The following is a 15,913-nucleotide window of genomic DNA, read 5'->3' as shown; positions in this document are numbered from 1 at the left end:
GCATACAGGTAACTTATGTATTCGATTCACGTTTTATAGGCAAATGCAGTTCCACTATTCATACGCATTCAACACAATAAAAAAGATACTGTATATTGCATGGTCTTACCGTTACTTGTAAATGAAGTAAATATCCTAAAAAACATATCTATGTTCCCACTACAGTGCTATGGCTAGCTACTATGTGTTGACAGCCAGGATGAGTTGCAGTACCACTTCATTTGAAACCGGTGTTATTTTCTGTCCCTTCGTTTGAAGTAGGTCCTTAAAGCTCAAGCATTGGTCTTCCAATGTTTATCACTGTTTTGACTGTAAATCAATTTCTGAGACATTTTTTAAGATTAGATATAACGCTTTGCATTTTTGCAGCCGCTGGACATTCCGCCCCTCAGTGAGGCAGATGTGCTAGCTGCCTCCCCTGGTGCTTTTTCATTGCAGTTTTATGTTTGTAACAGGCACATACTTATTGCACAAGGTCCATCTAGCTTCTGAGGGGTTGCATAATCAGAGGTGAGGCTGAGCTTGTTGCTGCCTTTCATAACAGCTATTTTCATTGGAATATGACAGGTGAGGCTCTGCCTCCCCTGACAGCGCATCCCTGATGTACACACAGACACAGACACACACAGACAAAGACACACACACACACACACACACACACACATACAATATATCATTCTATTTCTCTCTCCCTTTCTCTCTCTTTCTCTTTTTCTCTCTTGGGACCTCTCTATCTCCTTCTCTCTTTCTCTCATGGGACCCTTCTCTCTCTCTCTCTCTCTCTCTCTCTCTCTCTATATATATATATATATATATCTCTCTCATTCTATATCAATTCAAAACAGTTATACGACACATAGGCTTGGACATAACGGCATATGGATTTCTCAACAGCTCATTCCAAGACAGAGGCACTGGGAGCATCCCGGCAATAAGACTGTATTCTAAACAGTATCCTGGACTTCTTCTTCTCAGAAAGCTAGATTAGGGGGAAGGTGGGTGACAATGATGAGAGTTGAGGGCTCCACAGTGGGGAGGGCCGTTGGTTGGTGCCTGAGCTCCCCAAGGCCAGGAACCAGCATCGCTCCTGACTGCTGTCAGTGCAGGGCAGAGACAAGAATGCTCAGGAGGACTATTTCAGCTTGTCAGTGGAAATAACAGTCGCATCACCGCCACCGGTTAACCTGTTGTTCCCTGTGGATAGGGGAGGCTGGTGGAGGAAGAAATCGTTGGACGTTCCAACACAGTCAGCCTCCGATTTCTTCCTCCACCAGCCTCCACTGCTGTGTCGATGGGCCAAAGTGAAACAATATACAGCTATATATCGCTATATGGTAAATCAAGATAAATAAAAAAAAGTAGCCGCACGCTTTCTTTATAATCACGAATTTCCTCAGCATGTGCACAGAGCTAGCGGATGGATGTGCCAATGTGCGTCTGTTCCCACCATCACACATTCTGACATCACCCTGACTGGTTGACTAGCCGACGTTACCCGCGTCTGGAAAAAGAGACTCTCCTTCCGTGGGATCTTGTCTTTCAAACGGCGGTTCTTCTTGAGAAACCTAATCCTTCGCTCCAGGGGATATTTAGCAGCACAAAGAGAAGGGTAACTATAACATGTCTTTCCTCATGCAGGAGGGAAAGCGCTACTCTATCCCAGTGTTTCCCCCGACTACTGGATTACCCAACTAAGACGGGCCTCCCTCTCCTGTCTGGCTCTGGGTCCCTCCTGAGACCTCTTCATCCCCTCTACCCCCCTGTACAGTTTTTTCTTACTGTAAATAATAAAATAAAATTAAATACAAATATAAATTATTCCTTCCTCTAGCATTATGACAATGGCCCCTGGCCTGAGCATAGATTACTTTTTCTTGCGATGACCAATGGATAGATGATTCACTTATTAGAGAAATGTATTTGTTGTAAGACGCTTTGGATAAAGGCGTCTGATGAATGCCCAAAATATAAATGTAAATATAGGTCCAGCCTGTTCTGTTGCTGCTAGTCTAAATGGACCTCTGTGGCAATGCAGCGTTAGTTAAATGTCTTTACCACCACGGTTGCAGTGTCCCTGCAAACACTCAACTGGGAAGCATGGCGAGTGATTGAAGGCTGTGTGAATGCTGTGAAAACACCAAGCTGTGAATGGTGCTATAAATATAAATCATCAGACTCCATAGAGATGTGACGAGACAGATGCTGAAGCTACAAGGGCATCTCACACACCAACGTCTTCCTAGAGAGACTTGAACTGGAGTTACACAAGCTTCGCCATGCTACGATCTTCAGCATTTTGCAGCTTTAGAGAGAGAGAAACCAATTGTGAAATAATGTAATTTATTTAATTAAAACTGGAAAAAAAACTTTTTTTGGTCATTTAAAAAAATGAAATACACTTCCTGATTATTATTTATATGACTCCAACATCTTTATGAGAAAAGAACAACTGTTGTACCTCTTCATAACCAAATAAATACAGATTTATTACTTTGTGAGTTTTGTTGACATTTGTTGATTTTGTAAACAAATCATATATAGCTTCAAATCATGTTTTGAATTTGCTGCTCTCTATGAATTTAAATAAATGAGCATAACAGATAGGTCACCCTGTATACAGGTGACCCTGCAGCCACCACTGATAGATGCTTTAAATGTTATTGGTATACATGTGTACACATACATACAAAATATTGTAGAACATGAATTTGAGTACAAGTCCTAAGACATCTAAACTAAAATCAAAGTTCATGTCGCCGGGTCTTTTAGACGCATCTTAAAATGTGCCACCAGCTAGTTGTTAGTTAAAACACACATTCACACATGTACCGTTTCTATTAAACAACAAAGTCCCGTATTTAACAGCTAATACTCTGCACCTCCAAACAGTCAAGTTGGAAGTCCAAGTCCAAGTCCTGCGCCAGAGAGCACTACAACACCATCAGCCTACAGAGGCTCCCTGTGGACGCAACGCTTGGATAGGATTCAAAAAGACGGACACGATGAGGAATCAGAAGCTGTAAAAGCCAGAGGACCAATGTGGATGTGCTCTGGTCATCGGGGCGTCAACTTTAATGGTGAGAAATGGCAGAAATGATTAAGTAGTTCAGTGGCCTTGGGCCATCCCTGGAGGAGGATTACACTGGGGGGGCTGCTGATTCGATCTCCGTCAAAGTGACTCCTTCGGTGGGGCAACGTTCTGATCCCCAGCTTGGCATTTAGCATTAGTAATGGGCTGGTGCCTCTTCTATGGGGCAATGCGTGCATGTCCACTTTCACCTGATTCACCCCCAAATCAGCTGACACGAGACTTTACGGATCAGATGACACCTCCAGCACCACAAGATGATCGTTGCTTTAAGGCCTCCATACTGAAGTTACACCAGAGAGACAGAGAGAGAGAGAGAGAGAGAGAGAGAGAGAGAGAGAGACGCAACCAAAAGCTAGCATACTGTAGCCTAACTACCCACTTGGTTTTAGAACAAAAAACGAATGTTTACATCTTTCAAAAACAGACTATGATTTAAGTTTTGTATAGCATCATAAAATCGAACATTTCCATCTAACATCAACTGTATCTTTTGTTGGAGAAACTGTCTAGGTTTCAGCCTCATTGAATTCAAACTCAAACAGTTACACACTACAGAGCACACGGACCAATGAATGAACAACCTGCAGCCTGATATCATGAATGACTCCTCACTCCCTCATAGACAGTTCACATGCAGTATCTAATCCATGAATGACAAGAGGGGGGCTCTTTCCCTAAAATTATGCCATGTGAGATAATAGTGACAGATTAACTACTGTATTTTGTCAATAAAGCCTGCTGCTGGCATGCATAACGGGGATTTCTCAGCTCATTCGGATATGTATACACAAAGAGAAATGAATTGCATAATCTGTGAAATAATCTCTCTGTCAATATCCCACATTCACTTTAATCATGGTGAGGGCGGTGGTTGCTGGTGGTGGTGGTGGTGGTGCACAGCTGGAGAGCTGGATGGTGGATGAGCCAGCAGTAGCTGTAGGAGGAAAGAGAGGGGCAAGGGGGGAGGGGAGAGAAGGAGAAACTAGAGTGGGGAAGGGGGAGGGGCATGAGAGGAAAGGGGCAAGGCGAGGGAGGGCTATCCGACTAACCCATTGTTTGCTGTCTGGAGGCGGTATACCCAGGCGTCACTCACGTCACGCCTGCACTGCCTCAATCGAGATGCAATGCAAATGCACTAGCTCCATCCTGCTACATACAGACAGATTTTTTTAGCTGCTGTTCAAGGTGGATGGGATGTCTTTAAACAAGCTAAGATATACTATGCCTTTGGGTTTCCTTATTGTGTTACTACAGCACCAACATCTCACAAGGGTTATGTACGTAGGAAAGCCAAATTTGCCGTGGGTGGTTGTTCATGGCTGATTGGCTATTTGATTGATAGGCCTGACCTTCCTAGAGGACTCTACTGGGACTGGGATGTACTGTACTGCTTGTGGTTATGACCCCCAGCGACAGGGAGGCTACCAGTAGAGAGTGGTTATTGATCTGGTTTGCCTTTCCTTATAGGCCTTATAGTCTTAGATAGAGATTTTAAATAAGATCTGGACATGTAAAATATGGATAATCTATCTAATGGATAAAAAAAAAAGACCAAAAAACGACAACAGCCATCCATCAATTATGCCGAGAATTGTTGACGTTTATTTTCAGCTTAACTTAGTCCCTCGCCAACCCTTCTAGCTAACAGTCCGACGGCATGATTCTAGTGATTGTATCATGTTGATGAGACTGACAATCATCCTGGTTACAGTTGATCTCCTCAGGTGGTCCGGGAGACCTGCCATGATGCATTTTTAGAGAACCAGAGGATGCGTGTTGGCTCCTAGGTCTGTTGCTATGACGACGCTATGCCATGACTCAGATCATGCATTTCTTTGGTGGGGTTGGGGGTGGGGTGCGTTAGGGGTGGGTCTGTGTGTATATGGGAGGGACACAAAGGACAACATGGAAATGAATGGAACTGCTAAGACATCTACGGTGGCGTCCCAAAATTATATATGGTTTCCTACTGGTCATGCAAAGACACAGTATGAGAATCGAAACCGAATTTATCAGTAGAATTTTCATTCTACAACAGTGTTCTATCCTGAAAGACCAATATTGTCCCCTTATTCCCTAATATTTATAATCAAAAATACAGGCCGGCATTGTAAATAATAATTTTGTTCTTAATTGTCTCGCCTGGTAAAATAAAGGTTATAATAATATGGACATCAATTGAAATGTTACACATCATTACCTGCTGTGCTAATATCCTAACACTACACCAAAGTCTGTCTGTGTATCCTATTTGGGTATCTAGGTTTACAACCAACACATCGCAGGGTTAGCATTCACTAGTTTCCCACTGTCCACTGACGCTGCTGTTTCTCTCTGACATGCCACCTGACAGGGATAGATGACGTGATATAGCGTGTCGCAATAGGAAATCGAAGATGCCCAACAAACACCTATTCATCCCTGTCAACTCCTATCTATTACCCCCTAAGTTACAGAGGAGGGCTCGTCAATACAGGAACGTCTCGAGCTGATGTGAAAATGTGAGAAAGACTCTGAGTTAAATGAGCCCAGCTGGGAGAGCTATTTGGCTGGCAGACAGGCCTTCCAGAGAGAGCTTGGGCCATCTATAATTGAGACAGGTGGCTCTGAAGCAGTTGGATTGGATTCAAGAGGGTGTCCCTAGGATGGAAATTTCCATCCAATATTCAGCAGCACCTGAATTCTATCTCTCTCTCTCCTCCTCCTCTTCCTCTGTCTGTCTCTCTCCCTCTCTCCTTGTTGTTTTTTGCTTTCTCTCTCCTTCTATTAATTGTGTCCTTCTGTCCCCCTCTTTTGCATTCTCTCTTCCTCTTTCACTGTTCCCTACCCTCATTCATCTCGCTCTCTCTTTCTCTTTCTCTGCTTTTCTCTCACCCCCCTCTCTCATCCGTCTCGCCCTCTTTCTCTTCCTCACTGTTCCCTACCCTCACTCATCTCTCCCTCTTTCTCTCCCTCCATCTCCCTCTCTCTCACACCAACACCCTCTCTCACTCGCTCTCTCTCTCCAGCCTATGCACCGCTTATGACAAGGCTCCCGTCTCTTCCCTGACACAGTAACATTAGCAAACCCATGGGTAACATCACACAGACTGCAGGCCATACTGAATGGGGCTAATCTTGTTTGCACAGAGCATATCCACACATCAATGGGTTCCATTCTCGCGCTCTCCACAGTCAGTCAAACAGCTAGAGGAAGCTTGAGGCACATATCCTCTCCCACTCATCATTTTAGATGAGACTGGGTCTTGGCAGTGGTCTCACAGCAATAATATCTTGAATACTCATTTATTCAAGTTTGTTGCTATTTCCATGCCGATGACGCCAGCCAGGGTTTCACCCAACGTTGCACCTAGGTGGGGCGAACGGCAGTGACTATGGGTAGAACATATAGGGCGACTGGGAGAAAGCCATGCACACACATATAAGCACGCGCACACACACTCATGCATGCATGCGCACGCGCACACACATATAGGCACAAGCACACGCAATCATGCACGCACTCATGCACGCATACGCACACGCACACACATATAGGTACAAGCACACACACTCATGCACGCACACACACACACGCGCATGCACACTTTTAAAAGCACACAGGGAGAGGTAGAGTTACACCCAGGAGGAGGGGAGGCTGTGTGTTATTGCGATCTTCATTGCCCCTTTTGTTTTCATTTGCTGCCAGGAGGTTAAGCAGCTTAACGTCTCGTGGTCTAGGGGCTGAATGAGCCAAGAGAGCAGAGAACCATTCACTAACTGGGCTTTCACTCCTGGTCGCTGGTGCTACTATACCTATTGTATACCGCCTGGTTGATACAAATAATTATTCATTAGTAATTTCATTAGATTTGAGTAAAATGCAAAAATGAAGCTGTGAGAGATTGTAACCCCCTATGGCTATAGATCGGCAGAGAAAGTGTGAGAAAGAAAGAGAGAGAGAGAGAGAGAGAGAGAGAGAGAGAGAGAGAGAGAGAGAGAGAGAGAGAGAGAGAGAGAGAGAGAGAGACTGTAAGAAGAGAAAGAAGTTGGAAGGGATGACTCATGTAGAGGAAAGCTGAGATATGCAGGCACACATCCTTACATTCTCTACCTGTTTGTGTGTGTGTGTGTGTGTGTGTGTGTGTGTGTGTGTGTGTGTGTATGTGTGTGTGTGTATTCATGTGTATGTGTATTTATGTGTGTGTGTGCGTGCATGTGTCTGTGTGTGGGTGGCTGCACTCTCATGTGTGTGTGTGTGTGTTTGCTTCACTCCCGCCCTAGGGTCTAGATAAGATATTGACTTACCCCATGTGTACCTCCCTTGGATGCTGACCTGCATTAACTACATTTCTACCCGTAACTAGTAAGCGTTGTTAAGTTAATGGAGGTTTAATGACTCTAGTTTCCCCCAGACAGGCGTAATGCATTAGTGCTTCATTCACCTACTCAGTCTCCCACTCTGAGACACGTTTAATCATGAGTAAGGGCGTATGTATGGTATTGATTTATTGATACACCATGAACCATGTGAGTGTGCTTGAGTGTGGCAGGCCAAGACTGTGGCTGTTTCATTTTGAGTATTTGATCAGAGGGTAAAATGGAGCAATCTTTATGCATAATTTATTTGGGACTCTTCACTCAGTGTGTGTATGATGACATACAGTTGAATCTGCATTCAGAAAATAGGACGGGATATATTAGACTAGAAATAGTCAAATGCGTTGCAAAATGTTGTTGTGACTGTCATCGAACCACTTCGGAGGAGCACTGATCTCTAATGTGGGCATGGGACACTACTCAAAACAGCCCCAAACATCACATGTATGTGGAGATTGAAAATCAATCCGTATTAGCAGAGGCAGTTTTAGCTAGTTTGGCTCTGGTTTCAACGTAATTAGAGAGATGCGATTGACGAATGGCGTCACCAACCGCCACAGTAAGATAAGAGAAGCAGAGACCTGCACGGTGCGACGTGCATAAGCACTCTCTCTCAGTGAGCTGCTGGGCACTCTCTCTCTCATGCACACACGCACACACACATACACACACACGCACACAAATACACACTTGCATGTACACACACACACACACACACACACGCACACAAATACACACTTGAGTGTACACACACACACACACACACACACACTCACACACTAGTACACACACTAGCACACACACACACACACACACACACACACACACACACTACCACACACAGAATGCATTATGCATAGTGATAACAAAAGGATCCTCTTGTTCCATCTGCAGGTGCAAGCCCAGATACATGTCAATGTGTCTGTACTCACTGGTTTAGGACACACAGAAAGGAAGGAGGAGAAAAAGAAAAAACAGCAGAAATAGCCAGCTGATGCGACACGGTTGACTCTTTCGTGTGAGGACGTCAAGATGTGTTGTAATACAGCTGGTGTATTAAGGTGATTACCAGAACGCATGCACCACATCTGATGATGCCAGGCTAGCGTATGCTTGAATGCAGACTTTAATAAGTGAAGCACACACCAGTTAACATGTTATAGTCACACCAGACCAGAGTCTCCCTGTAGATGATTTATAGTTTATAGATTCATAGCTGTTCAATTAATTACTTACGCTAACCTTAACCTTGACAGGCTGTTACAATAAACAGTTGCAGTTGATAGTGTGAGTGTCAGTAGAATCGGGGAGGCTGATTGAGGTAGAAATCGGGGGAGGAGCTCATTGTAATGCATGGCATGAAATGAGGAATGCTGTTTCATTCCATGCATTAAAATGAACCCATCCTACGATTTCTACCTCCCCCAGCCTCCCTTGCAATTGACCATTTAAGACCTTTTCTAGGGCCTTATCCAACACACATCGGTCAGGACACCGCAATACTTAATACCTGACATGTTCACATGCAATATTTTGTGAAGCATCTCATGTCGTAACTTTATTCAAAAAAACGTTTCATATGCCCCAAACTTAAGTTGATTAGGATCCATGTAAAAAAATGAAATGTCAAAAGAAACCCCAGTTCAGCAAAAGGACACATCCTATGAATTCATTTGGCCAAATTCTGCTGAAGCACAACTGACACTACTGTTCTGTTCCTCTGGTACTCCGGGTCAGGGGATTAAAATAGAGGAGATTGCCTTGCAGAATCCAAGTGGTCCACAGGGAGCTGTGCAATCACCCAGCCACAACCACATTTCCTTTATGGCAACACAATATGAGAACACAATTAGTCGGAACTCATCATAATAATCCTCATTAGATAAACATTGGACAAAATCCAACGAATTACAGAAGAGACTTGTATGTATGGAAACTTTGAAGGTTAACTTAGGGCCCAAAGAATCATGGTATAAAAATACTATATATATATATTAACAACATTGTTATGATCATGGCATATGAGAATAGGGGGGAAATCTCAGCTGGTTTGCAGGCTTGAAAAAGTACTGAATCGGGAAGCGGGGAGATAGTGAGGTAATTGGAGACGGTATAGGCTCCAGGACAGTAATGAGGTCTATCACGCGGCAGCATCAGACAGCTCCCCTGAACTCTTCTCTTCCATGTCTCTGGAGGATGGCCAGCCACGGGAGGATGGCCATCATTGATTTATCCTCTCGACACACAGGTTTGAAGATCAATGCAACATGAAGGTATTTGTGTCCTCATTAATACTGTTTGGCCAGCGATCGATGCCAACGACTCTCCTCCTAAGCTGGACAAACAACACCATGGGAGAAGCACGGAGGCTCCGATGAGCTCATCTAATGGGGGTTTTATGGCAGGGCCACCTTACTGCACGTCTCTTGTTCACCCACCACACAGCTCCCTACTGCTCGTACTCCTCCTCTACACAGCCGTGCAGCTCTCATCTTCACACTGTGCTGTACATGTATCGTGTCTTTATACCCCATTGTCAGGCCAGACCGTTCAAACCACAGCCCCCTGACTACACACTTCCCTACAGTCCCCTTAAGCATTTCTCACTCCTCACCTACATTATGGGTTATATAACCTATTAGCCCACCTATCCAACTGTCAAGTGGTGCTATCTGCCATCCCTGTCCACCACCACCTTACCACTCCTTAACCTCCACCTCTTGTTGCACCTCTTCCCATCCCTCTGGGTATTTCTCTCTGTGAAGCTGGACTCCCTGTGTGTGACACAAACTCCACAGGAGTTCGTTTGAAGCATATACCTCATCTCTGACCTTGACCTCTCCCAACAGGCCAAAGGTTAATGCCACAACTCCAATTGGACAGAATATCCTGTTCCAGGAAAAATGGACACCAGCCTGCTTCGTGTGAAAACCTATGTTTCTGACTGGTCACGACCCTGCCGCGTTCAGACTTTTATTTTGGAACACAGAAATACATTTCAACGTTGTTGAAAATCACAACACAAACTCGCTAGTCAAGCCAAAATACTGCAACACAATGGATTCGGTGAGTAATCCCCACTGCTACCTAGTTAACTATAACACTACTTTACATTGTTAGCAGGCTCACAAAACAAGCTGTGTTAGTTGACTGCCGAGTGTGTCATAGATTTTTTTTCTTTAACGCTGAAATGTATTTACATTTTTCGAAAGAGAAGTCAGAACATTAAATCGGCTGCCAACTCATGGACCAACTGACCCGACCGTGTCTATAGAGATGGCCAAATGATTTAGACCTCTGTCCAGTGGTAATGTAATTCTACAGAGGGCTTATGGTTCACTGTTTACACCCACAACCACATATCTGTAAAATGTGCCACTATGTGTATATTTTTTTTTAAGTAAGGTGTGTGTGGTGCTACAGTACATAAAAAAGGGGTCATCTGTACTCACCATCCTTACGGTGATAGGTGATCTCCACCTTGCGCTCATCAGACCCCAGGAGAGCCTGGGCCACCTGGGCGATGGTGTGTCTGTTGGTGAACTCTCCGTGGAGGAAGTCACAGGTGCACGGCTTCTGCATCACGTCCGGCCTGGAGAAGCCAGTCATCTCGCAAAAGCCATCGTTGCAGTAGATGATTGCGCAGTTCTGCACCCGGGCGTTGGCTATAATGAACTTCTTATCTATGAGGAGAAGGAGAGGACCTTATCATACCGATATGAAGAGTGTTGTCCCCTTCATGGCTGAAGGTATGCAAGAAATCAGTAAGCGTATAAGTGCTCTAATGCTATCATATTAGGCTATAAGATGCTGTTCCTCTATAGAGAAACATACTGTTCAATATGTTCGATAACAAACTATTTATATGAAGTGCCCTTGTTTGACAGTGTAACTGAAGCCCTGTAGATGCAGTCATTCATAGAGCGTTATGAAACAACAATAGAGCAATTAAGCACCAGATTATTAGATAGTGTACAAAGTGCAGGGGCCCTCTGTGCCATTCATACAGTTCCATAATGATTTATGACTACATAATTATAGAAAGTGATAATAGACTTCATAGGAGGGTGCATCAAGTAAAGTGTATTGTTCTACTGTAAGCATTCTACTACATGCAAATACAAACATGATAAATTAAATCTATAGGCGCATGATTCATTATTTCTTAATGGAGATGACTGCACCACGAATCTAATGGATTGTATTGCCAAAGTCATGCTGTAAAGAAACCACAGAGCAACATTAACGAGGAACAACAAACTCATAATGCTAAAACTCCCTAGTACTCCTAATTGTCCCCAGCCCCCGGTTTCTCAACTAAAACATGCACAACAATTACTGCATCGGTGCTGTGCGTTGACATTGTATTGATGAAATACAATTGATATTCATAATTATGTTTTTACTCATTTTCTTGTTATGTGATCAGCACGGTTAATAACGATATGGAGGATTTACTTTCTTTCTCAATTCAAATTGTATAAACAGAACAGATACACTCAAAACACACAAAGTCAATACTCACTCTGCCCCTCAAATTTCCTTATAATTATCCCCAAAAACGTGTTTTGTGGCGCAACATGACCTCTCCGAACAGGCATGATTATAACCCCAAAAATCGCCGGCTGTCCAAATACGAACGCGCCTGTTCCCCAGAAACCTTCAGTCAAGTTTTAGTGGTTTACAACCGCGGAAGCTTGACGGGCTCCCCTTTGTCACTAGTCATCCTTCTAATAAAATCCTGCCCTCTTAGCTTTCCCGACCTTTTCCCTTATTTCAACTTAAGTACATCCGTGCGAGGGCACATATCGAAGCCTTCAAAGTGCACTTCGCCGACATGAATCTGGAAGAAAACAATGCAGTACGCGACAGTTTTACCAGCATTTCAAAAAATGACAATGTGTGGGACTCCACCGCCGCTCTTTCGGGCGATGTGGAGCTGTTGTTGAAAAGGGAAGACTGATGCTGCGATGCTGCTGGCAGTGACGCTGAGCTTGTGCACCTTGAGGGAAGCACAGCCAATACTACGGAAGGATTCATACTCGTAGACAGAGCGTGAGAGGTGACGCCAGGGCACAGTCCAGGGGTATCAGCTATCCACAGTAACCCGATAACGGAAAAAACAGTGGATATTATTTCACACGTTGACTGTATCAACGACAATGCACATTAATCCTATATCACTGCATGCAATTCGATAAAGCCTACCTGTGTTTTATAATGACACTGCGTAAAGTAAAGCGACAGGATAGGCTATGAGACGGCAAAGCCCTGCTGGTGTGCTGTCCATGGTGCTGAAGTTGCTGTAACAAAACAACTGTAACAACTCCACATGTTGGGTTTTTCACATTGCCTCTCTATAGGCTGCCTGTCTGGTAATTCAAGAACAATCGTCAAGGAGTTTAGAGCTGTCCTTGTGTGTAGGGTAAACATCCCTCTTTGCCCCTCACTTTAGAACACACACACACACACACACACACACACACACACACACACACACACACACACACACACACACACACACACACACACTCCCTGCTAAAACACCTGGCTCTGGATTTCTGCATGAGGTCACACCCCGTCTGGCCCATTGAATAAACCATTTACTAAAGACTGTCTGGAGAGAGGAGAAGACATGCTAACAAGGCAGGTTCTTTTGAACACTGTAAATACTTCCCCACAGAGAAGCAGCCCTGTTTTTATGAGGCAGTGTTTGTTCTGTCTATCCTTATTGAGGACCTGTGTAGGTCTATATGTTCTGCCAATGACTCAAGACTACTGCCGTTTATGAGCATTCACCCCGGCCTTCATGGCCCTGAGCCAGGCCCACAAGCCTCTCTGATTTGTCCTTTGTTCCGTCATGTCCCCAGCTAGTATGCATTCTAATAGGGACTGAAGGGAAATCTCACCCACACAAACATATGCACACACACACAGACACACGCACACGCATGCACACGCACACGCACACACACACACACACACACACACACACACACACACACACACACACACACACACACACACAGTAACTGAACTCAAAGAGCATGAAACGTCTCCCTGACTCAACAATTTTAACACAGAAAAGGGCAAGCCTGCCCCAGAGTCTGCATCGCATTAGATGACCAGTTATGACAGCTTTAATTAACTGTGTTTATTTCATACATTAATTCACTGATATGACTTGTGTTGGCAGAGCCTAAAAGACTGTCATAACATCTGTATTGAAATGCACTCGTATCTTTTCAGTAAGCACATTTTTTTACACTTATTAAATGTAATTTAATTCTCAAAGTGGTTCTCACATGTCTACAGAAATGTGTGGGAAACTGAGTTTGAAAAACAAAAGCAGAATAAAAAATCATTAGAGGTAAGCTACCCTTTATAAAAGACACTGATCGTTAATTCGTTTGTGAAATGTAAACCTGTCTACCTAACCATTGTAGAAGTACCTTCGATTAAATAGGGTGTTTCCATAAGTATTCATGAAATAGGATAGTAAGAAGTAATTATAAAACAGGCTTATTCAATCTCACTGTAAATCTCCATACATATTATCTACTTTTGAGGTGTATTTGGCCCTACAGGCCATTCGATTATTTTAGGAGACGGAAATTAGATTTTTTTTATTCCAAAGGTGCTATTAAAGGCACAATGAATATTCAATTAAAAGTTAAATTGTATTTAGATTACATTCAAAATTACTTTTTAATGTATAAGTCAGGCCTCAGGGTGGTGGCAAAAGAGGAGTATCAAGTAGATGTTGCTGTTAATCTTAACTGTATCAAAAAATACAGTATATGTATTTGATTTGCATGACCTCCCCCACCAATTCTTCAAGTTCTAACTAGCTACTGAAACCTGCAGTCGCTATGACAGTTCTCTTTCACTCAACTCAGTTCAACCCATCTCTGTAAGACTGCACTCTGCACATTCTTATTCGCTGAAGCACTTTTCAATCACACCTGGTACATGCTGGGGACGTTTGTTGCACGGTAGCCCCACCCAGTGCCGAGTGTATATAAGCACGCAGAAACCCACGCACGTTCATTCTGATTTCTTTTCACTTGCTTCCTATAACTGTGAGCAGGTTTTGGTCAGAAACTAGCAACTAAGCTAAACTGTTCTACAGGCAAGTACTCCCCGAGGAGTGTTAATTCTCTACGGAGCATTGTTCTGTATCACTAGAATTAGCTTACTAGCTTTGTTCGGTTAATTCCCGATGTGACAAGGTTTGCTAGCATGTCCTTAACTGCTCTACTGGGTACTACTTGGATAGCCTTGTGTGTCTCGCTTGGCTCGGTGTGAAGGCATTCGACCAAATTATTCTCACTTGCTATCTTTGGCTGTCGTTGCTTACTACCACTACAGTTAACCCTATTGAAATTACCATTTGAAAAAAGCCTTGCTCGTTCCAACCACCCCTCATCAGAGTTGCTAGCTTTCTCTCATACAAGGTAATTTAGCTAGCCTCTCCACACCGAGTGCAGCTAGTCACTTTATTATTCGCGTAATTAGTCTCACTGGCTCTGTCATGCCAAATAGTGTCCGCCTACCAAAATGTGTCCAGGTGAATCAGGTCTTTCAAAGGCAATGTAATCAGGTCTTTGACATGTTCGTAACTATTACCGTCCCAAATGTACATTTGATAAGTAAGTAAGCTAGCTAGCTAGCTATGATTGGAAACAAAGTAGTATCTAGTTATGGAATTATATTCGTGTAGCAAGAGATATGTAACTAAGCACAGCTATGTAGCAATGACTTATGCAGCATGTTGCAGGGGCTTCACACAATTTCAGCCTTCAAAGGGAGACCTAGCTGCGCAGCTAGTATAGCTGGCTCTCTCCCGGACTAGCTGAATAGCTTCTACGCCTGCTTTGAGAACAGCAACACCAACCCACCTGAGAGGGTACACACCACAGCCAGCACAGTCAGCACTCTGGTCATCACCGAAACAGAGGTGCGCAAGTTGTTCAGGCGCGTCAACATCCTCAAAGTGGCCGGGCCAGATGGCATCCCAGGCCAGGTGATATCAAAGCGTGCGCGGCGCAGCTGGCTGGTGTGTTCATGGACATATTCAACCTTTCCCTCTCCACAGGAATAGTCCCCCCCTGCTTCAAGACATCCATCATTGTCCCTGTGCCGAATAAGAACAAGGTATCATGCCTAAATAACTGGCGCCCTGTTGCTCTCACTCCCATCATGAGCAAGTGCTTTGAGAGGCATGTCAAGGCCCAGATCTGCAGCATGCTACCACCCACCCTGGACCCTCACCAATTTGCCTATCGGCAAAACAGATCCACCGACGACACTATTGCCACTGCACTCTTGCCCTCACGCACCTGGACAAGAGGAACTCCTATGTCAGGATGCTGTTCGTAGACTCCACTTCAGCTCAGTTCAAGCTCAGCGACCTAAACCTAACCCCAGCCTATGCGATTGGATCCTGGACCTCCTATTGGA

At 44.1% G+C, this 15,913-nt stretch overlaps 1 protein-coding gene across 1 annotated transcript in view; it reads right to left on the bottom strand.

The window, feature by feature from the left end:
* LOC308154160 (voltage-gated inwardly rectifying potassium channel KCNH7-like) overlaps window positions 1–12,051 on the bottom strand; it is a gene marked incomplete at both ends in the record, with an annotated part of 56,560 nt that extends 44,509 nt beyond the window's left edge. Inside the window, 2 exons of the mRNA XM_080527335.1 lie at window positions 10,903–11,133; window positions 11,976–12,051. Coding sequence (XP_080383461.1) covers window positions 10,903–11,133; window positions 11,976–12,051 — 307 coding nt within the window. The remainder of the gene's footprint in view (window positions 1–10,902; window positions 11,134–11,975) is intronic.
* Between the last annotated feature and the right edge of the window lie 3,862 nt (window positions 12,052–15,913).

This window comes from Nansenia antarctica, assembly GCF_963989245.1.
Source record: "Nansenia antarctica genome assembly, chromosome: 3".
NCBI lineage: Eukaryota > Metazoa > Chordata > Actinopteri > Argentiniformes > Microstomatidae > Nansenia > Nansenia antarctica.
The sequence above is the reverse complement of the archived record's forward strand: the minus strand, read 5'-3'. Positions and strand labels throughout refer to the sequence as shown.